The 23,596-nt window shown below is 42.4% G+C and overlaps 1 protein-coding gene across 11 annotated transcripts in view; it reads right to left on the reverse strand.

Moving 5' to 3' along the window:
- ppargc1a (peroxisome proliferator-activated receptor gamma, coactivator 1 alpha) overlaps nt 1-23,596 on the reverse strand; it is a 277,988-nt gene that overhangs the window by 42,314 nt on the left and 212,078 nt on the right. For 4 of the 11 annotated variants that reach the window (XM_044340592.1, XM_044340584.1, XM_044340591.1 and 1 more), the window contains exon 1: nt 117-218. The exons of 1 other annotated variant lie outside the window; for it this stretch is intronic. In XM_044340592.1, coding sequence (XP_044196527.1) covers nt 117-203 — 87 coding nt within the window. In that variant the 5' untranslated portion in view covers nt 204-218. 6 more of the 11 variants (XM_044340594.1, XM_044340593.1, XM_044340588.1 and 3 more) reach the window with 5 other exon arrangements.

The following is a 23,596-nucleotide window of genomic DNA, read 5'->3' on the forward strand; positions in this document are numbered from 1 at the left end:
AAGGAAATCCGAACATTTGTATAAAATAAAAAAAATAGTTAAGTCTGCTGCTCTCATGTGCTCTCATGACTTTGCTTGCTTTTGAACTCCTCTTACTATCAGATGAGTTTTCTTACTGGCTGCAGCTCAGCTCGTTTTGCACAGCAACGTGCAGACCTGCAACCTGTTTCCACTCTGTTTCTGTCCAGCCTGCTGTACACCATGTCCTCCCCCTAGCACTGCAATTGGTGCTGGCCTCTGTGCTACTAAATACTGCCTGTTGACATTTTGTTATTCACCAGCCACTTTTCTGTAATCTAGCCAGCGTGTACCCCCCCCCCCTGATTTTGCAGGGTCACTGTAACTAAAACCGGAGATGACAGATATTTACCATTATGTAGTAACCATATGCCTTGATTTTGCACATTATTAAGTATTTTTGTCCACCATAATTATGTATAATTTGCTCGTTTCAGCATGTAACCCCCCCAGGCAGGAAACCAACAGCTAAAATGAGCAACAGTCAGTCAGATCTGTCACTGTGTTCCCCCCGAAAGGTGAGCAAACTTTGAGCTCTACAGTCAGCAATCATTAAAAGGCAAAAACACACCACAGTGGAGGTGTGTTTACACCCTGTGACTGTGCACATGCAAATCCAAGCCTGAGAACACAGATTTCTGGCCGCTGTCTAATAGGACACACTTTCTAATTTTGTTGACAACACGTCACAAGATGTATGAGCGCTGCACGATGGCCTTAAGATAGATATAAAATAGACATCCTCGGGCGAAGCCAGGGGATATTTGGCCCCCAGACAGAGGAGGGATGAGAGTCGGGTTCAGCTAAGCTGAGAGACGGATGCTGTGCCAAGTAGGAAAAACCGCCTAGACACTGGTGTCACAGTTCATCTGTCCTCGGAATCGCACCAACACAAATACACATGGCTTCGACTATGATGAGACAAATCCGTTATGTTGCAAACGGAAAAGCGAAGGGGACAGATTCACTGCGTCTTAGGCTTCCCCTGAGATGATCCAGTCTGACAAGGCACGGCATGGCAAAAACGGTAACAACGATGTTAGGATATTCAGAGGCTGGATGTCCTATGCCCAATTATCTTATGGACTTCTTGGTGAACTAATGAAATAGCGCCGCCAGACAGACAATCAGGGCGCACCACAGCGCTCCAGTGATTTACGCACCTGCTAGAGGAAGATTATTAGTGGAAGGACCGTGATCCTAGTTGGCAATTCCCTCATTGTAAAAGCAAGGATTTATTGAATGTCATTAAGTCTCGGTGCATATCAACATTTTCACAGAATAACAGGATCTTCAAGGAAAAATGCGCACATTTGTCTGACTGACATAACTAAACGCTTTAGGATAATCCTACCTGGCTAAAGTGACAGGGTATGTGTCTGCCTCGGCGATTAAAGTGCAAACGAGTGCATCTGAATCAAAGCAACCCCTATAATCAGTCGCAAATAACAGATCCTTACTTTTTTTTTTTTTTTTTTTTTTTAAATTAATGCATTTTTCTTTTCTATCACATCCTCATCACGCAGCTCAGATAACCACAAATATGCAGCCAGACTGCAGTCACATCATGTTGGTACTGGGAAGACCTCTGCGAAGCATCACTGAGCTCCTGTATGCAGACAAGTACCTAAGTATAGCCAGGTAGATCTAAACGTCCACAACAAGCTGGACGGACTCGGTGAACAACTATTAGGAAAGAGGGGACGAATAAGTATCCTTTTGATGTGCGTTATCATCTGTATGCACTTTAATTGCAACGTTAGATAAAGGTAAGGTAGATTAAAAAGGCGACGGGAGCGAACGGGAACTAATTGCTAAGATAAAAAAACAGATTAAAACATGCAGACGGTAATATAAAATGCACGCACACATAAAATGATCTCTCTGACTGGATGCTATATTGCTCTCCAGCCAGTGACACGCTCCTCCAGCCGCGACGTTGGCACATAAACGTGCCCGGTACCGTTAGTATTATGATGCTCCTGCGCAATGCCAAATAGCGATCCCTCAGTGTGGACAACCTTTGCTCTTGCTTTTAGAAATAACACGCGCTATCCCGACAGAGCACATCAAAAGGATTGTTATCGTCAGTGGATTTCATGCGCGGCCAAATACCTGACTTTGAGACATTTCAGTCATTTTGGCATGAAAACCCTCTCGGCACCGGAGCGCGTACAGTCCGCGGCTGGAAAGATATCCGCCAGCTTGCAAGCACTCGCTCCGACTGAACAGAGATCCTATGAGGAAAGCAATGGTCCCGCCTGTGCACGCATTACAACAACTACATCTTTAACTGAGGTGAAAAGGGAGAATCCGCACATTCCCTCCACTTGTCATATGTCCCCGTGTTGTATATCCCCCGCATCCTCAACTGTGTCCAGACGCGCACTACACCGGAATGCCACGGCCAGCACCAGCAGAGGAGAAGAGACTTATGAGCAAATCGCTGTCTCGGATAGTCATTGTTGTCCATCGTTCCAGTGGAAAAAAGACAGTCCACAAGGCTAGAAAGATGAAAGAAGTCGGATGTTTAGATGCGCTCACCTCTAATTCTCTCCACACCGAGTCCTGGTTACACCTGTCCCACGCCATCCAGCCACTGAATGACGGTCCGAAAAAGAAAAAAAGAAAAAAAAAAGAAAAAAAAAGGAAAGAAATCAAGTAAAAAAGAAATCCACACGCGCTTCCCACTCGCTCTCACACAGGCAAATGCTGCCCCTCGCCGAGAATGAACCGAGGGCACCTGTCTTACAACTGCTTTCCATCACATGACAAAGCTATTAAAAGTAGGCAGGGGAGTGACTCCGCGTCCACACTACTCGCCAGTGACGCGCAGTGAGCAGGCGGGGTCTGGCTGCGCACATAGTAAAATCCTCTCCGTGCACTGCAAAAAATGTCCATCTTAAAAAACCATATCATGTTGTATCTCTCATAGATATATTGTATATGCCTCAAAAAAATAAGAAAGGCACTCTGCTTGCGGGGTAACGCACTCGTTTCTGCAATTTGAAAAGAAAAACAGGCGGATCTACTTTAGAATGAAGTCTAATTGCTAAAACTGGCAGCTAATATCTTTTTTTTTAGATGACATTTTCAACTCAAGCTCATAATCTATTGCAAAATGTTTAATGGACAAATAAAAGTTGTTTGGACATTTTTTGCAGCTTAAACGCCGTTTGGATCGCTAAACTCAGATAAATGAGTGCAAATATGGTATTGTAGTTTTTAATCCTCAAACTGGTAAAAAAAAATTTGAAGGGAAATTGCTAGAAAGCGATATGAAGCATTCAGGATCAATGTTCTTATCGGCGATCTCCCTCTAATAATTCACCTATCATCAATCATGCCCTCGGTTAAGATTTTTCTGGAGGAGAAATGGACTTTGAGTTAGTGAACTGACGCCGCTGATATTTTCTAGCGCCCCCCAAAAAAGACAGAAAAAAGCTGTCACAAAGCTGTTCAGTGCACCTTTCAGGATTCCTCTGCAAGAATGCGCAATAACCACAAGACAGCCAAATCACTGCCTGCAGAAAACCGATCATACTGTTGAAAATTATATTAGAATAGTCACGGATAAAGACACTTAATGCCAGCGTCAACATCTTAAATATAAAGTGCACCAGTAACGTTTTGACGTCTAGCATTTCTTTACGTTTCAGCTGTGTGATCACAGGTTTTTCCTCGCACTACAGGAACAGGATGTCTTTTTTATGTCTTTTAAACTAATGTTTTTTAAAATTACTCGCAAAAGACAAATGCTTTTTATTGTTTACTCTTAAGACTGTGACTTAAAACGCACATGTTCCGCGTACAGAGTATCAATGACGGTAACTCAGTCTTTCTTTGTCCATTCAGAGGCGATAAAAGGACAGGTGGCAGTATCAACCGTGTATACAGTATCAACAGGACGTGTATAGGCAACACTACCTCAGTAAAATAAAAACAAAAGCTTTGTGGACATTTCAAACAAAGTGGTTTTTCTGTTGGCTGAAGAATTGTCTTTCAGTCCTCACTGCTATTGTCTCAATGAAATAGAAACATCTCTCTGTAAGCACATTATCATGAGCAATTGGGATTTTCTTAGCAAGTTAAAGTATTCCAAACCAACTCTGTTGCATGAGATTTTAATTTAAAAAAAAACACTTAAACAGTATCAACAGTTATTTTTTCTGTTAAGACATTATTTTCAGGGAACAACTAAGTTAACTTCTGACTATACATTTCTGTAATAAGAAGCTCACTCCATGGAATATGCTAACCCCAATCCAATTTTTAGTCTTGTAAGCCTATTAAGTCCACCTGAGAACGCAAAGAGCAACTGTCTCCCTAAATTAGTGAACCATGTACAGTAAAGTCTCATTAAACACAAAATTGCACAGAAACCTGTGAAAAGGTTCTGGGGCTGAAAATGTAAATTGTACAGATTGTGTGTGTGAGCATGCCAGTGCATGCCCTGTGAGTGCAGTAAGACATTAAGAGTGTGTGTGTGTGTGTATGTGTGTGTGTGCTATGCTTATGGGTATCTGAGGGCATTTGTACCACTAAATCTATACATCTGCCTCTCCATGCGTGCCCAGAGATGCTACCCAGAAGCCACGGCGAAACCCGATCGGAGCAGGTGGCGTGTGCAGTGACCTCACAGAGCCCAGATGGACCAGTACCACACAGACCGTAGTATAGGGGCGACATGGGAGTGACATGGAGCTCGATGGTAGCTGGCTTTGTGGCTGCGGCATAGATAAAGCCCTCAGACAACAGGGATTTAAGTCTTCCTGTGATGAAAAAAGTGTTGGTAGTAGCTTCTGGTCAGATAGATTCCTCACAACTTGAGTAATTGCACCTTAATGAACACAGACTTGTTCCCCATAAAAAGAAAAAGAAAGAAAAAAAAATCTTGGCAGGGGATATATGCTGGTAAATGATATTTCTCTCTCTCCTGAAGCGGCATGTGAGTCACAGTCAAAAGGCTTATCTGATTGTACTCTTCATGGCAATTAAGACAACGGAAGCTAAATATAGATATAATGTTATGATTTCCTTTCTTGAATGGCCTTTGATTCTTTTTCTGCAAACACACTCTAGCTAGAGGCTGCTGGGTATGCAGTGGTAGAGATTTGTAGATATAGGAATCATTTCAAAAGGAAAAAAAAAAAAAAAGGGGGTTCTACAGCCCTACTGAAGTACAGGTAATCTTTGAAATGCCACAGCTTTTTGTTTCAGTTGCACAGAGCTGATAATGAACGGGTAAGTATGGGGAGATTGTCACAGACTGGTGCAGAATGAGAAATAGGTAATGTTTAGTTGCCAACATCAAGAGGAGATATTTGGGCCAGAACGCTGGCAGCCACGGGGGCCAACATCACTGCGTATTCGATCACTCTGCTCCCAACAATGGCCTCGGGTCTTGCTTTCACACTGTCCTTGCATTTAGCCACTCTTATAGATACCACGTCTCAAGGGGAGTGAATCTATAGGACGGAGTGTGAAAAGTTGTTCACACCCATTTGATGCATAGCATGTTGTCATATGATGGAGCTGACTTCTCCAAAGCTCTCTGAGGCTTTGAATATTGCGACTTGCGGAGCATAACCTTGCAGACAAATATACTTCTAAATGGATCCATTAAATCTGATTTATTTGAAAATGACTGTTGGTTAATTGCTAAACGGCTCACAACAATAAAAGAATACATGTGGTCACTTTTTATGAACACAGTGAAGAACATGCCCGGTACGTGCAGAAAAAAACTACAACTGGACTTGCTTGTGCGGGGTTGTGCTGCTGGCAGTTCTCAGAAAGCAAAAGGTCTTAATGATTAAACAATTTCTCCCAAGAGTCAGATGACAAGTGGAACACTCTCAAAGCCAAAATGGGGCTAATCCACAGATAATTATCTTTGTTTGAATATTCAACATGGCCTGACTCATGGTGCAGAGTCTCTTATTTGCATTTCTGGTCTTAGATTGAATTTGATATTATGATTTCTGTTAAAGAGCTGACTTTGTCTTGTGGTGGAAATGGTCACAGGTTTAATTCTAATACTTTAAGAGTCTTTTTTTTTTTGACACTGTTTTTTTTGACAGTCCATCCATACTTAAGTGGCTGTGTCTTGTTTTCCTTTTTCCATAAATTGTGTCACCGGCCCTCTGAGAGTGGGCTGCTGCACAGTGTGCGGGGATGATTCATATCACTTTGTTGCATGTCATTGCTCCCAACAGAATCTATCCTAGCATCTGGCCATTTTAATACATGGTGGCTGGATTTATATGAATTAATTGAGGGCGGAGGTAAAACAGAGTGCTACATCTATTCATGTACTGTTCAGGACTGTTACGAGACAGCTTATGCTTCTTTCTCCTGCCTGTCATTTGATGTGCTTTCAGATCTTTGGTGATTGGGTCGTTTTTCCTCTTGATAAGTCTTGTTTTTTCCTTATTATGGTCACATTTCACAATACTGAAATGCTCTACAATAACATGGGGTGGATGGAATACCATATAAAACTGTCTAGAGGAAATGTAAATGGATACACCAATCAAATTTGTGGTTCTAATGTGGTGTCAAATTATCACACAAGACTGCTTTAAAATGACCCTTTAATCAATTAATAGATAATTAAAGTGGTTAACATTAAGATGTTTTATTTAATTTGCAGTCTGATACATTTTTTTTACTCAAATACTGTAGGATTTCTTTTCAGTACCACAGAAAGATCTCTTGCAAGGTCCATACATTTACATTGCAGCCATAGGTTCCTAACTTGTACATTATAGGCAACAAGGTAAACAGTGTGACGCCAAAAATTATGCCGGCGCTCACCCTTTGACATACAGTGAGCTAGTATATTCTCCCCCTGTGAAGATTTTACATCGCCTCTCTTTGTAGTGCCCTTCAGAGAACCCGTCGCCTTGCCGCCCTGCGTGCAAGCGTGTAATCCTTTCCATCAATGAACTCCACTGTGTCATTTAGCCACTCTCAGGATGGTGGCTACTTTCCCCGCAGAGAGTCCGGCCCACATTATTAAGGCAAATGGCATGAAGAGGCTAGGGCCAGTTAGCCATGGCTGAGCCTTGGAATTGAAAATAGCATCAGTCCCATGCAGGGGCTGGTAAACACAAAAAGGAGCCTGGGGCGCAACACAGGACGGTTCCACCCTTCCCTCCCTACTCCAGCTCTGTTTTGGAGGAGCTGGGGAAAAGCGGCAGCCTTGCCTCCCCCCCCCCCACTACAGACGAATAATATCACGGTCACATGGTGATGCGAGTCGGGGTCTCCCGTAGGAGCCCTGTGTTGTAGGGCTGTTATTGGGCTTGTTTAAAATCACCAGCGAGTCATGCAAGATGCGTGTGTAATGCGTCTTGGTGGAGAACTGTGCTAAACTAGCGCTCAAGGCAGGGACTTGTGAGGCACTTTGTGTTTTGCTTGTGTATAGCACTCACAAGGAATATTAAAATTTATGGACCATGAGGCTTTGGGTTGCACACACACACATACACACACACACACATAAACAAGACTTGCATACTCCTGTGCTGAAAATACTACAAACCCAAACTTTGAAATTGCTGTAAAATTCCAACAGATGCCACATGCCCGGCGATGTAACTAGAGGAAATGAGATGCGCTTGTGTGGAGGAGATGCAGTTAAATCTCTTTCTACTGGAAGGGCACATGAAAATAGCGCTTGTTGTCATGCTCAATATCCAGTAAGGCACTTTTTAAAGTTTTATAGCAAACTTTAAACTTACTGAGTCAAAAGCCATGGCCTGTAAAAGCAATGATGTTTACAGCAGTTTAATCTAAGTAGGAATCTAGACGGAATCAAAATGAACTCTGGAATGTGAAAAACACATTATTGAGGTCTCATCACTGGCTACAGGCAAATTTAGGTGCATCTTTCTGCAAACTGCAAAAACCTCCTGTGAGTCACGAGGAGGCCCAAAGCACAACAGATGTTGCTTGATTTCTAAAATAATAGAGAGGCAGGGCTGAATACCTTGACAGCACAGTCCTTATGTACTCTTAGCACTGGAAGAGCACCAGGGAAGAATTAGGTCAGCTGAAGTGAATTGTGCCTTGTGGAACTCCATGTTAAAACAGCATCAGAGGAGAGGGAAGGGGTGGGGGTGGTTGGTGACACACAGGTAGAAATTTCTGGAGCAGCACAACCAGTTTTTTTTTTTTTTTCTTCCTTTTACTCTTGTATCATGGAAACGTGAGCAGAAACGTTACACCCCTGAGTCCAGACTGCAGCCTAATTATTTTGAGCAATGAAAAGAAGGAAAAGGAGAATGAGAGAGAGAAAAAAAAATGCATGCGAATTGCAATTCTTTCATACAGCCTGCATACGGGATGTATAACCACAAGCCTGAAAAAATCCTTACGGCACAATAAAACTGATTGTATCATCACCTTTTTTCCCCTTACAGGGTGCATTTCTACTACTCTTCACATCACCTCCTAAAAGGAGCATGTACTGCTGGAGTACACGGTGATGGGGAAAAAAAGGGAAAGCGGAGCAGGCATGAGAGGAAAGAGAAGGCACAGTCAATACCCATTTTTGCCAAGGCATCCTAGTGAAAAAGAGCAAAGAGACAAAAGGAGCAGATGGATGGAGACGGAGCTAATGCTGAAAGAGAGTGTGAGAGGGAGTAACAAAAGCAAGAGGGAGCGAGCCGCTGTGAGTGATAGAAAGAGTTGGACAAAGACGGGGCATGAATTAGAGGCAGATATGGAAGGAGGGGAAGGAAGATGGAAGCTAAGTACAAGAACGAGTGAATGGGGACAGGAAGTGTGGACTTTAAAAAGGGTCACCCCGAGGGGAGGCTAGCAACCACCTAGCCGTTCCATCACTCATCTGAAGATAAACCACCTTACTGTCACCTTTGCTGGGACTGACCCTGGTCCCCGCTGGCCTCCCAATGCCGGTCCTACCACGTCCACTATCTCAGTGTTAATCTAATGGTTACCACCTTCCCCTCCCCCGCATATTCCGGTCACGGTCTGAGATCTTCCTGCTTACGATGGGTATCTGACTCACATGTGCTATGTATTCATTTACAGGAAGGTCTAGGTTTTCACACACACACACACACATACACTGTTCCTTCCATTGCCAACATGACCTCATTGCCCCCTCATGACTCCCGTGTTTTGGAAATAAAATTGTGTTGCAAATGCACCCTCTCCCTTGTTAGCAATATTAAATTGGAAGAAATAATGAGATGCGGATTCAAAGATGACAGAAAGTAATTGGTTTTGATGTGTGTAAAATCATGATTTTAACTGGACATGATATTTAAATGACTTGGCAGCCGTCCATCAAAATGAAAGTGGGTGTAAGCATATTGCAGATTGTGCTGAGCAATAGTGTTGGCTTTTCCTTGCGAGTAGGCAACCTCAGTGTTTTTGGCAACCAAAGCTTTTTCTGTTTTTTCCAGACAAATGCTGTTATGCCCAAAGCCATTTCCACTGTCTGGAAATAAAGTGATTTCCATCACTTATTTTCATGTTATCATCTGATCGTTGGTAGTAGAAATCAAGAGCAAGATTAACTGTCAGGCAGTCATTCAATCAGTCAACCCTTGCCCTGGCTAACCCGTACCTTCAGCCTTCTCCAAGTCCCTCCAATAATCCCTTGTTGTGCGTTTCGTGGTGCTCTGTGTCCACTGGGACTGTCATCGCCGCCACAATAAACAGGATTAATCAGCGCTGGCATTGGGCACTTTGGTCCAGATGACGCGTGTAATTAAGGAGTAATTGGCATGTCATCTGTACATGAGGAAATATGACATGCGCGAGCCAGATGTACTCGTTTGCCGCCCCGCAACAAACAGCGCTTGAACAACTGTGTCCTCAAAGGCTTTTAGCAGAGAGATAACTTTCTTTGCACTGCTGACACTTTCGCTTTCTTAACGTCTTTATTCACCCTGCAATCTCCCTCACATTGTAATTCACTTGCTTATTCATTTATTTACATGCTAACACACTTAAACACTAATTTGCTAACTTATTCATTTATTTACATGCTAACCCACTTACTGCCGCTTGCATTCAGCAACTTATTCATTTATCCACATCCAGGATGACACAGTTACTTTCTTGAGTATTCATTTATGCACGTAGGAAGTCACTTACATTCTCGCTTGCTTAATTAAGAGGCCCCTCTCTTTTCACTTCACACAAAGGAAGGGTTTATGCAGCTCAATTTATACTGTAGCCTGCACACAATGGGAGATGGCCAAGATGCCCTTTCATGTTTAGGGTCACGCCGGCTGCAACAATAGGTCTGAACTGCCCTTATCTCTCCTTGTAAACGTGAAGCTCCGGGATAAGTCAGAGCCTGATTTCATGGCTCATGTGGGAGATGTTAGGATGAACATAACTGAGGGGAGAGTTTTCTTATTTGCCCTTGCTCCTTATATTTCCTTGGTTGTTAGGGAAGTCAGTAATAAAAAGAAATTCACTGCCAGGCTTTAGAATGATGCTCTATCTAAGCTCTTATGAAACATAGCGTAGACCCATACCTATTTATTATTTCATAGGTACTTAGATACAGTATCCGCAGCCATTTGTCAGTGTAAATGTAATTTTCAATTACATTCTCTTAAGAAGCAACATTAGGTATGCCAAACCTGCACGGCCTCTTCTCTATAAATTCAATTGCTTCAGGATTATTAAAGGTGTGCCAAAATAAATGAATATTAAGAGTTATACATGTTTCTGAGAGACTTTTAAAACATATCAAACAAACCAAAGGAAGCCCAGCATCACTGAAACAAAGTTGGGTCGAATTTGGGCGTGGAGCTGGTTCCAGGAGGGGTGAGCTTGGCAGGGAGTGAGGTCAGCGATGCACTTGGCTGGTAACCTCAGATAGCTGCTGGCTAATTTGCAGTATTCCCCCAATCGCAACAGAAATCCTAGAGCCACGCTGAGTAGAGAGAGGGTGGCCATAACGGCAAAGCAAATGGCTCATAGAGATATCCCAGTTGTTTTTCATCACATCAATTTCACGCCTGTGCTGCCAGTTTTTCAGAAATGTGACAAGATGAAGACGGGGAAGAAAAAGAGAAAGTAGGAAAAAAAAGGGATGGAGGAGATAGTGGGGATGAAGAGAGGGGGGGAAAAAAAACAACGAGCGCTTAGATACATAAAGCTGGCAATGTTAATCTGAGGGCCTGTTCCTGGTGCGAGTGATTGCTGTCATAGCTGTCTCGTGAACAAACAAATGAGAATATCTCTAAAGCTAATATCTTCACTGACAGCATTGCTCACCCTCTTCACAATACACTGATGCAACAAAGGAGTTGTTCCCGCAATAGGTTTACTCTTTGTGGTATGTTTGCAGATAGTTAGAGGAAGTCATTTGTTTGTAGTGCTATAAGGCCTTGGAACGAGCATATGTGAAGTTGACATGAATCATCCTTTCGTGTTACTTCCCAGAATCATAGGTACTGATTGTTATTAGTCATTATACACTAAACACATAATTAACTTCAACGCACTCTCCTACCTGTGGACTTTTCACCGCTGTAGTATTTTCTCCGATAAGTGGAGTAATAAAACTAGAGCTGGTTTACTTCTAGTAGAATCTTGTCTAAGGTAGTGTGTGTGTGTGTGTGTGTGTGTGTGTGTGTGTGTGTGTGTGTGTGTGTGTGTGTCATGCCTCAAAGGAAAAGTACCTGATCCACAAAAAACTTCCACTAAGTTCCAAAAGGTGTTTCTGTTATCGCCAGGTTTTATCTATGGTGCAAACATGTCTGTTTATACAAGCTGAGATAGCAGATATTTAACCTGGCAATTGCTTTATGGTTTCTTGACCAAACACATTTTATAGCTGTTTGCATAATTCCCGCCTTTCATCTGTTAGAAATTGAGCTGACTGGTACTTAGAATTATGACTCATCAGTAAAGCATTGGATCGTTTAAGATCTGTCCAACTATGAGTTGTATAGTTACAAAAGCTAATTCATTATTGCAGTAAAAAAAAAAAAAATCAGCTAGAAAAGTAATTAATTTTGAGCAACTACAGGGTATATGTGGTGTATATGTTACACTGCAGATAAGCAGCAGGAAGTCCGAACGTTATGAAAACTGACTGTTCTCACCGAGCGCCTGATGGAGCTCTTGCTTGGAAGGGGAATAGTCAACAAGACTCCAACTCATTGGACAATCTTCCATACAATATAATTAATGACAGTGCATTTTTAATTACCCCTGTGTGGCGGTAGGCACTACAGCTTTTGTTTATTGAGCCCCACTGATACCCATATTAACAAAGTTAGGTTAATGATAGAGGTATTTTACTTAATAGCATTTTTATTACTCCCGCTAAGAATGAAGCAATTAATTAACAATGGGCAAATTAAGTTCCTATCCTGTAATGGCCTACCAACACAGGACATCATTACCAATAGTCAAAATAATTCATAAAGCGAAGAGTCAGGTGGCTCGACGGCGGTGGGAAAAAATGAATATTCCCCGGCATACATTTGATTTTTCATTTTAGAATGGAATAAATTATGGATATGGTCTGTCAGCGGACATGTTGGTGGTACTGCATGCAGAGTGAGCCGCAGGATCAAAGATGCAGTACGTTAAGTCACAGATTCGACGTAGGCGTCTGGCAATAAAAGAAGGAAGTTTCGCTGCACAATAAGAGCAAGGTGAAGTTGAGTATTATTTGAACAGATAAAGCAGTGAATTAAAGATACACAGATAAATGAGTGAACAACCAAAAGAGAAGGAGAGATGGAGGAGAGAGGGAGAGGACTGAATGTTCAAGAAATGACATCGAATAATGGACCTCAAAGACATATATGAAAGCGCATAATCTTTTAAGCTTGCATTTGAAGGTAATCTTCCATTAAAGAATACTAGCTATTTCTTTGTGGAGGAGAAATGCAAAGACAGCAGAACTGATGGGGACCATTGGTGTGACTTTGAATAGAGGAAAGACTAAAATGGCAAAAGGTGCAATTTCTCAGGCTTCGGACTTCTCTGGTAAATTCTTTCATTCCAAAAGAACTACTAAAACAGTAGCTGCTGAGAAATATAATCCCCCACCCCCAGCCTCCCAACACACACACAAAAATACACACACACTGAGCCCAAGTACACATGCAACAAAGAGGGAGAGATTAAAGCATTAATTCAGTGAGAGGGAATAGGATCCTGGCATAAATTTAGAGTGAATGTTTGGGGTTATCTTCTCTGCTGACTGCCGTTTCTACTCTCTGTACTCCATTGCACTCCACATGCAAATGTAAATCAGGGTCGCACCCTGTATCCTGTAACATATCAGGCTGTAAACTCTTGTTTTTCTTTGATAAGCTCTGCATATGTGTGTGTTTGCATGCGCAAAAGTGTGTGTGTTTGCAGCGACAACAGGTGCACTCTTGTGTGTGAACACAGAAAAATACCAAACCATCCATGTGCGTAGTGCTCTTTCTGTATGTGTGTATGTTTGTGTGGGTGGGTGTGTCTGTGAATGTGGGTACTTACATCACACACAGACATTGCATTTCAACCTGCTCTGCTTGCCTAAAAAAAAAAAAAAAAAAAAAAAATCACCAAACACAGAGTCTTGTTTGTTTGCTTGTCATAGGTGGGTGGGATGTACTTTACTAGGCACACCAGCATTCTCCTGGCTTCACACTGGATACCAGCTGGCGGGCACTGGGGCGCCACAACATATCGTGCCAGTGTCACAAACGAAGGGGAAACTGTGCCTCATCATATAGAAAAGTAGTCTGGCAGCCTCCAGTCCTCATTAAAAATGCACTAACGCTGAACGCTCCCATTAATCTAAGCATGCTGTATTTAGCGAGGGTAGCCTTGTGTACAGTCTATAAAACACAGCAATTAAAGCAGGTACTTTTGGCTTCATCAAGGCCCAGCCGAGCGTAATGGGCCAGAAATGTGAAAAAATCCTCCAGCAGCCAAAGCACTATTTGACAACAGCCAGGATGTAGTCCGGAGCAGCATAAGATACATATGGAACTGGAAGATGACATGATTTAATCTTGCTCCAGCCTGATAACGGCAAAAAAATCTGTTAATGTTCTATCTACAGTACTGCAGATAATCATCTCTGAGGTATCCATTCTTATTTCAGGATATCAGTCATCCTAATATACACTAGAAAATTAGGCAGAGGTATATCACAGTAAAGACATACTACATGTGCCTCTCTAATGTCTTTAACCCAACATGATACTGATGTAAATGTACAAAAATCCAACATGTGTGATCCCAGAAACACTGTATTTGTAGCTTATTTAGGTTATTGGTGTTCTTTGTATGTAGGTAACATACTTGTTGGTGTACTACAAGGTGGAGGTCATTCGATAACTGCGTCTGTCATGACATCCTTATGACTGCTATATGAACTTCTTATAGCACAAGGTTCAAGGAGAAGTGCTAAGATGCGAGCCGACAAAGCATGCTTTCAACTGCAACCCGAGTAGGTTACAACGTGGAGAGATCACATGTGCAGACCCTTTAAGACTTTGATTATTGCTCAAAAGGCCGGACAGAATAGCTCACATTGTCCCATCCCATAGCAACAACTTCTTTTTTTTTTCCCTGTCAGGTCTAAAGCTGGCTCAAACACATAAATGTGTCTGGATTTATGCCATTGTCTACAAGACCACTCAACAAAAAGACAAAGACTTGATTAGCTTTGCGTTTTAATGCTTCTATTGGTTTTGAAAGCATGCCAGCCAGTGAGGTCTGTTAGCTCTCTTGACACCACTGTAGTTAGACAGTACACTCTTAAACCATATCAGCATAGCTTTCAGTGGTGAATGATAGAGGTTTTTGGTCCACACAAGCATTTGTAAGGAATAGGACAATCAGATGGGGATGGGGGTATGTGGGAGGGGCAACACTGGCAGAGCATTGTTGTAGCATGTAACATGGTCATATCAGAATTACTTATAAGCAATTATTTTTTCATGTGCATGCCAAGCCACAAGGGATAACAGTATTAGCCACATAAATGGATAATGAGGCCACGCGCATAATGAAAGGATACATCGTCCACAGCATTACAGTCCAGAGAGGAGAAAGAACAGATGTATCAGGAAGACAGATCCCTCAAACAAAGTGAAATCACTCTAGAGACTTCAATCCATGCTGGAGTGCCTCCCATATAAACAGGTGTGAGTTACTGTGCCACTGTGTGTCCCTATGTGTCATTTTGCGAGTGAGGCAGGCTCGTCTATGTAAAGCTGTCAACATTTCCTTACCCTAATAATAATTACCCTCAATTTACCCTCTGCCCCACAGGCAGCTGGAGTAAACAGGCCAAGGATATAACCCCCTCCATGGTAAAATGTGATTTCTCATCAGGAGGTGGCCACATGGTATGGGAGATAAATCATTTTCTATATGTATGAGAACTACTGTGCTACCAAAAGCAAGATAAGAGGTCAACTGAGTCCACTGTTGTTTACAAGGTTCGTTTTTATGGATTTTATTTATAGTGGATCATGACCTTGAATAAGATTAGCGCGTCAATAACATGAATTCACTAAGTTGCAATCACTGATAAGAACACACTGCAGAATTGTTTCATAATAAATACTTCCTATGGATAATGAAACTAGGACATGATTATGTTTAACAGTGAAACTGCAAAGTCTAACTACTGTATAATGACTAATAACAGTGTGATTTTAATGGCTGCTGCTGCCATGCACTAATTCAAAAATGATTGCTTAGTTCCCTATCTTTCCTGATTAGAAATGTGTGCAGAAATAGAAATCTGAGCATGATAGTACTGCGGAATAATTGAACTGGCCACTGGTGCTGGGTGTAAGGGGGCCAAGGGGCCATTGTCCCCCCACTTTACCCTCCTCTCACATTCTTTTTAAGTCACAAATAACTGTGTCCCGTCAAATGCCCCTATACTGCAACACTTACGGTAAAAAGACGCGGGAGATTTTCTGTGACTCACAGAAAACCTCCTGCCTCTCGTTTGTGTTCATGTCAAGAGCAACAGTTAATACAACAGCTGTGAGCCCGGTGCAAAAGCTTTGGGTCCATCCTGTAGGTCCTGTGGGCTGCCAATGCTTTAGCCTCGAATGGTTTGAGCTGATCCCCACATATTTCTGGTCCTCTAAACTGGTATTTTAATGTAACACAGTGGAACTTAACGTGGAGCGACAGATGGAGGGGGAGAAATGTGGTGCTGCGCATAACAAGATGCAAACAGGCCATGGATGTATTACAGGCAGTAAATTTACTGTTTACAGTGAGCGGAGCAGTTTCCAGTGTTTCATGCTTTCCTCCACATTTCAGCACAGAGATTGGTCCATAATGAAAACTGCAGAGAGCACAAAAGCCTCAAATTGTGTGGCTTTGATTAGCAGAGTTGCACACACACTGAGCTCTCCACTATCACAAACCAACTTCCATGTATTTTGCTTCTTTTACTTCTCTAGTATTTCATATCTGTAGCAATCTACTGAAATGTCCATCAGAATAGGCTATAGCTATTATTCTGACTCAGGCAGGTCTGAAATGTGTTAGATTAATGTCTGAATTTTATATTAATGTTGTTTAGGTGTCACTGAATATAATCCAGGATGTTGAAGAAACATCACTACTGATGTTCTGTTTGTTGCCCACAGCTGGCTGTGTATCAGATTATTTCTTTTGACTTTATTAAATACCTGCAGCATCACACAGCAGCAGAAAGTGTGCTAAGTGTGCCATTAAATTGAGAGAGTGATGTGCACATTTACGTACGTGGCACAGCAGTGGTAACTTCATTAACACCAGATTGGTCAGGATCTGACGATAATTAATGTTCCGTGTTCTGCTACCCATCTATACCATTGACTGTATAGAAAGAGGTCAGCTGTTACACAGATTTCAGGTTTATACGATGGAATTGTTTGTAATGAAGCAGCCCTTATGGATGAATCCTGAGCTCCATCACAACTGTCAGGTCATTTTTATTTTAACAGCTAAAAGTCCAAGATAAGACTAAAACCCTGGACCCACTTGATGCTGCTTATATTCATAGACTCCCTAACTTATATCAACTGACATCTCAACTGTTTTCATACCTACATCATCTAGCAGTTCATCTGCTCTAATCGCTTCCTCTTCAACTTGCATACAAACTGACAATTCGACTGCCTACAGCGCTTACGTTTGAAATGTAACTTTCATATGCTTTCAGCAATCACACTTTAACTAATTTCAGCTGCTGTCTGTGCTTACACTTCAGCAGACACTTCAAACTCTTTCAGTGCTTCAACTTCAACTGACACCTCAACTTGAGTTCAACTGCAACTCTAATTAACATCTCACATACAGACAATTCACATTTTAAGACACTGATTTTCATATTTAATATTGTACTCTGTATCTGCGAGAAAGAGTTTCCAACCTTGCCTAAAACTAACATTTCCATTTGTTGTGATAAATTAAATGTTACATGACTTTGATTTGAGAGTTTGGGACTTGCGTTAGGTGGAGGCAAATGTACCCACACTAGTCCAAATATGCAGGGATGCCCACATAGAGCAAGTAGTGGTGCTCCAACATAAACTGACTGACTGTATTAAAAGCCACAGATGGCTACATAGAGGGCCTTACATACCTTAAATGTTCTTACAACTTGGCCATCTCCGACACAGCCAGGTAAAACATTTTGCAGGAATGAAAACTTATTGTACACAGGTCTGCTATGTTACAGGTTCTAGGTTTTGGAATTGAGGTCTGGAAGCATTTGTTAAGGAAAAAGACAATACATTTGTCTATGTGTTTTTCACTGTTATGGTCTCCAACAGTACATCTCCTTAGGGACTGCCAAGCTCAAACCACAACTGTTCCTCAACCATTTTCACATTCAGTTGGCCCAGACTAGGGCAAGGCAATTTGGCTCTCGGGCCATCTATACAGTGCCTTGTCTGGGAATGGATTTAGTGATTTTGATCTTTTTTTGTGCCTATGCTCTTTGTCTCCATTGTGAAGACTCAGGGAAAGAGAGAGAGAGGGAAAAAAACAAGTTTGACCGAAGCCCAGTCAATTATCTCCCAGGTGTTTGACTGAAGTGATTGTAAGCGATCGCGGCAGTTCCCACGAGCCCTGGACTGAGACGGGCTGGAATTAGCCAGGAACAAAACCCAATTCAGCAGAAGTGAAGAAACAGCAGTTTTGAATAAAACCCGGCAGAGAATGCAAAAGAAAAGGCTCCCTGCCGAAGATAAAGTCGAATCTTGGCTCCTTTTTTCCCTCTTCCTCCATTCCCCTGTTACACACAGCCTATCATATAGCCTAGTCTTTTAAACAAACTGTGGGGCTGGAATTGTGTCTGTGGTGCTTCCAATACCTTATTGTGTGGAGGTTAATTACTGGCAAGGCATGAGAAAATTACATTCTCAAAATAAAGTATTATGATTGGCCCTTCCGCTGGCTATTTTAAGTCACGCGTGGTCTTCATACAAGATAGCTGGGAAACCAGATTTTTAGACTTGTTCGATATCAAGTAACCTCGTTTCAAGTCCTCTATTAAAGCCACTATTCTGACTTGCAAATTACCTTTCTTTCCCAGGCCCCAAACACCATTTCCTCACGAAGATTAAGTTATAGCCTGTACTTGAGTGCACACAGTGTTGTAATAACACAGGACACTTTTCTATTGATAGCAGTGAATTTCCTTGTGTCTTTTCACATCTCTCCCTGAGAGAATTCAGTCATGCTGAAGGGCAGCATTTCTGTACAGGGAAGATATTGTGGAGATTGACATTTAGAAATGGAGGGGGAGGAATGTGGTGGATTTCTCAAGCACAACCTGAGGTGGTGTAAGCTCATGTACATAGGTCTAGCATAAGCTAGCTGCCGCAGGAGACCAGGCACATTCCTCAAGTCAATTCTTAACCACTAAAGAATGGTTAACTGGGCAAGAACTTTAACTCAGCCTCAGTGAAGAGTCTAAGCAGGAGCCTGCTTAGGTTTGCATGAATCTCATGATGGGAGGCCCCAGTTCCCAGGCAATGATTGTGCATTTTCCTCCCTGCTGGAATCTTATTTACTCTCGCCTTCCACATGAGATGGCCATGTCAAGCATGGTTTGCGTCCGCTGCGCTTTCGCTCGGCTGCTCACGCTGCATGCCAGCTCACACACATCAGGGCTAATAAATATGAAGCCTGGGGAAACTGGCTTTGCCTGGCGCGGCAAAGCTGGAGGTATCTGCCGAACTGGCAACCCGGAGTCAAAGAGCACATCACGTGCAAGTTAATGCTGCTTTGGACTGTGATGAGCATGTAATCGTGAACTGGGATACGACTCCGGAGGGCTATAAGGCATTGGGCATGTTCAACATCACCCCAACAACCCCCACACCCCACCAGCTAACACTCACACACATATACACTCAACCACCCATAACCAGAAAATGTCATCTAGATGTTCTTTTTAAATAATAGATGAGCAAGTCTTTTTGTTATGGCTCTATTTGGTTAGCATTATAGGCTAGCTTTTGGCTTTTCTTAACACGAAAAAACACATTTTCTCATTCATTCATAATCCAATTCATAATAATCCATCGCACTCCTTTCAGTTCACTGATCAAACATGGCTGCTGAATAGCAAAGGGTACAGCAGAATGGTTCCAACCATTCAAAATATAGTGTTAACAACTCCTTTATCTCTGTTCTGTTCATTAAACTAAACTTTACTGGATGAATGTGGTTTGAGAAGCTCCTGTGAAAAATGAATGCCTGAGCCCGGCAACACCTTTGGCTGTTGATGCATTGTGACATCCTGCAAGCAACGAAGCTGTTTTTCCTAATGACCCTCACATATGCAAACTAGTCTCTATCATCAAGCTCATTTGTAGTGTCACCTCCTGCACTCAGAAGTGTCTCCCCCTGCCTTTACTGTCGTTTCCACACATTTGGTGCCTTAATGTCATGTCCACAGTAATGTGGTCGCATTTTAAATAAGCTGTTTATGTTTTGCAAAGTTTTCTGTCTACATTGGCATCTTCTGGTTGTTTCCTAAAAGTTTGCTGTCCACTCTAAAATGCCAAAACAATAGAAAGGTGTTGAGCCAGCAGCTACTTCATGCTAGATCACCTGACAATTACGCATCAGCGCTTTCAAAAAAAGCTCAGTTTTCCCCATCCACACTATCATGCAAGACTGGCACTTTCACACGTATCTGCTTAGGAGAGCATCTAAAAAAATGTTGTTTTTGGTGGTCAAAAATGATGGCAAAACAGAGAAAAGATACATTTATGAATTAAGCTATATTCTCATGAACAGATTAAGTAGAGTAATTTGTTTCAGAAACAACATAAGCAGATTTCTCACTGAAACTGAAACACATTTCACTGCATAAATCAGGTAACACATACAGAATTCTGAGACCTAGTATGTGCATGTGTATACTGCGATATTCAGAGAAAATTATCCATTATGTGTATATGTTGTTATAGTTAATGATAATCCATTGTTTTTCATGCTTTCAGTAACACCCTTGGTAATGAGCAGCCACTGCCACAGTGTTGAGCACGGCATCTGCCAGTGATTACTTTAGAAGAGTGTTGCCAATTCTTTGACATCAGTGAACAGACAGCAACTCCCACATCCCCAACAAACAAGCAGGAGATGTTCTGCTGAGACTTGTGAATCGACTACAAATGACAGAACAACAGACTTTTATTCGGGGCCTATGAGTGACCAATGTCGACAGTGGCAGTGTATACCTACGCTATATAAATAGATCAGACAAGTTACAGTGCCCCTGCAAATCCAATAAAACTGATTGCCAACAGCAAATACTGAACTGATGAAAGTAGCAAAGCAAGCTGCTTCAAGTCCTGCCTGCATTTCTAGTTGTCTGTATAGAGCTGCGTTCAGACTGCATGAAAAAAACGCAGCCTCACCATTCCTTGTTAATACAACTACTGCATTGACACAGCTGGGTTGCCAACACAAAGGGCTCCTGCAAATAAATATAGGATGTCCAGTAAAAAAAGTTATCCTAGCGCTGATGCAACGTGTTGCCCAATCAAATACACACAACAGTCTATCCAGGGTAGATAACTGGTATTGTTTACTTTTTGAAAGTTGATAGATGATACAGATGATAAAATAATTGTTGCTGTGATAACGTTGTAGAGTTGTAAAATTATTCCTCATAGTATTATAAATTGCAGCACTATGTTTTGGGGTCTAATAAGGCTTAATGCTCGTGGATATGTTACTGGACTTCCCAGATTGTATTTCATCTTCTCACCAGTACTTGTAGAAGTACACCCCCACTAACACAACCCATTGTATTTCTTTTTCTAACACACTGCCTTTTTTTGTCAAAATGTTCTCTAATAATCCATTTTTTTGAAATTGAGATATTGTATGGTATCAATCACTGATACACAGCAACACAACAAACATTCATATGAAAAACTTGTGTATAATGACTTAAAGAGTGAATCAGATGATGCACAAAGTTGGCAGAGAAATAACCTACAGCTGAACTATGTGACAATGACCTTCACACAAGAGCTACTAAAAACAGATACCATTGACGCCTCCTGTCCTGCATCAAATGGACAGATTAATCGAACCCAAATGAATCTGCCGCAGTCGCTTTGGGATTTGAAAATCTAGTCCATTTACAAGGGATGAGTGATAAGTGTATACCGGACAAAAAGAGATAAAAGCAGAACCCATTGCATAGAAATTGTCTGTACTTTAATACAGTGGAAGAAACAGAAGCTGGGCTGTGTCAGAAAGCAAGAAAGATTGACAGAGTCTACACTGGCTGGAGCACAGGGCTTTCACAGCCATACCCAAAACCTGTTTGAAACATCTTATTTCTAGCATGTACCCAGGGGCCACTTCCATGTGTCTTAGAAGGCTGTGCTTTGCAGCTACGCTAGCGTGAACTCCCTGATGGCTGGCAGAGCCCTCTGATCTGGCTGCTCACACTCTAGTCCACACTCTTGGGATCAGGGATAAAGGACCCTTTTCTCTTCTCAACCCCGCTTTTTCCTGTCTCCCCCCCCCCCCCCCCCCCCCCCCCCCTTTCCCAGCACCCCTCCAACCACCTCTGTTTTAACAACTGTCTTCCTCCATCGCTCAATCTTTTTTTTAACTCCTTCCTTTATTGCTCCTCCTCTTCCCCCTCCTCTCCTCTTTTCCTCTCTGCCACCGGCCGTTGAGTGCAGCCAAGGCTTTTGTGTGCAGAGTGGCTCTTTATTGAGTGTCACGCTGGCCGATAATCGCTGTTTAGCGGTTATCGCCCCTTCACACCAGGCCCATTAATTAGGCTTAATAGTCAAAGAAGCAACTTTTAAGGATGCACTTGTACAGCAATAAGGCTACAGTTATGAGCTGCCACTTGTTTGCGTGTGACTTCTGGGTGTGTTTTTATTAAAGCCTGTGTGCGTGTTCAGTTATTATTTGTTTTTGTGTCAGCTCAGCTAATCAGGGGGAGCCAATTGTAACTGACATGTCCGCGGTTTATCTAGTCATTGATGTGGCGGGTGAACAATGGTGCCAGAAACAATGAACGGGGGAGCAGTGTCGACCGAGATTACAAACGTCTCAGGGAGCGGCGAGAGCCCTCGGGGATGTCAGATCACCATACTGTAGGGCTAATGAGATGGCAACACACTGTACACAAAGGTGTTGTAAATCCTTTCTCTGTGATAGCTTAGCCCGCTCACTGTGACATTTCAGCAGGGTCATATCGAGGTGACACACAAAGACAAGGTCTTCTGAGTTAACCTGTCTCCTAAAGAATATAAGCCAGGATTGTCTTTTGAAGCAAATGCTAGAGACGGATTTTTGAATGCTACTCAAATAGGAAAAACAGCATTGTCAAGTTTAGTGACACAATATGTCTGTTTTGTTGCTATTTCAAGTCAGTATAATCTAGGCGTAAACATGTCAGTTTCTCAACATGCACAAGTAATGTGTTCTTTTAAATTCCCATGCCCATTAAAAGCCACAGGCTCATTTTCTATGAGAAGCCCCAGTGAAATAAACTCCAAATATTTGTGCATGGCATCAAAAGGGGCTTACATCGCAGACAGCACGTCCTCAAACAAATATTGGCGAAAAAGTTGGGGAGGGATTTTGTTAATTGATGCTGTCCTCTTCCCTTTTTAATCACATAAGCCCTGGATGAATCTTAGTTTAATTCGCTGATAGAATGCCTGTTTTTCCAGCGTTCCTCCAGCTCGTGCTAAAAGCTGAGGGGATCAGGTCTAATCCAAATTTCCCCCCCTCCCCAGTCTCTTCCCAACGTCCCATGGCTGGTCAAGTCTGGGCTGCTTGGGAGAACAGGGGATGGGGGGTAGGGCGGGGCAGGAAAACTGGCAGGTGGAAGTGGGGGACTGTTTGTCGGACCTGGTTATTCCGCTCCGTGGATCCCATCAGGCGAGTCATGACATGTCTCGTCGGAGGGCTCGTCCCACCTGAGCGGCGTGCAGGGGGTTGGACTCGGCGAAGGGGAAGAGTGTGTATAACTGTCTCATCTGGTCACATTGAGTTTGCATCCCTTGAGTAGCTTGTTATATGAAGTCTTTGTCAGAACCTTCCTGTT

This window comes from Thunnus albacares, chromosome 22 (genome assembly GCF_914725855.1).
Source record: "Thunnus albacares chromosome 22, fThuAlb1.1, whole genome shotgun sequence".
In the NCBI taxonomy this organism is placed as follows: domain Eukaryota; kingdom Metazoa; phylum Chordata; class Actinopteri; order Scombriformes; family Scombridae; genus Thunnus; species Thunnus albacares.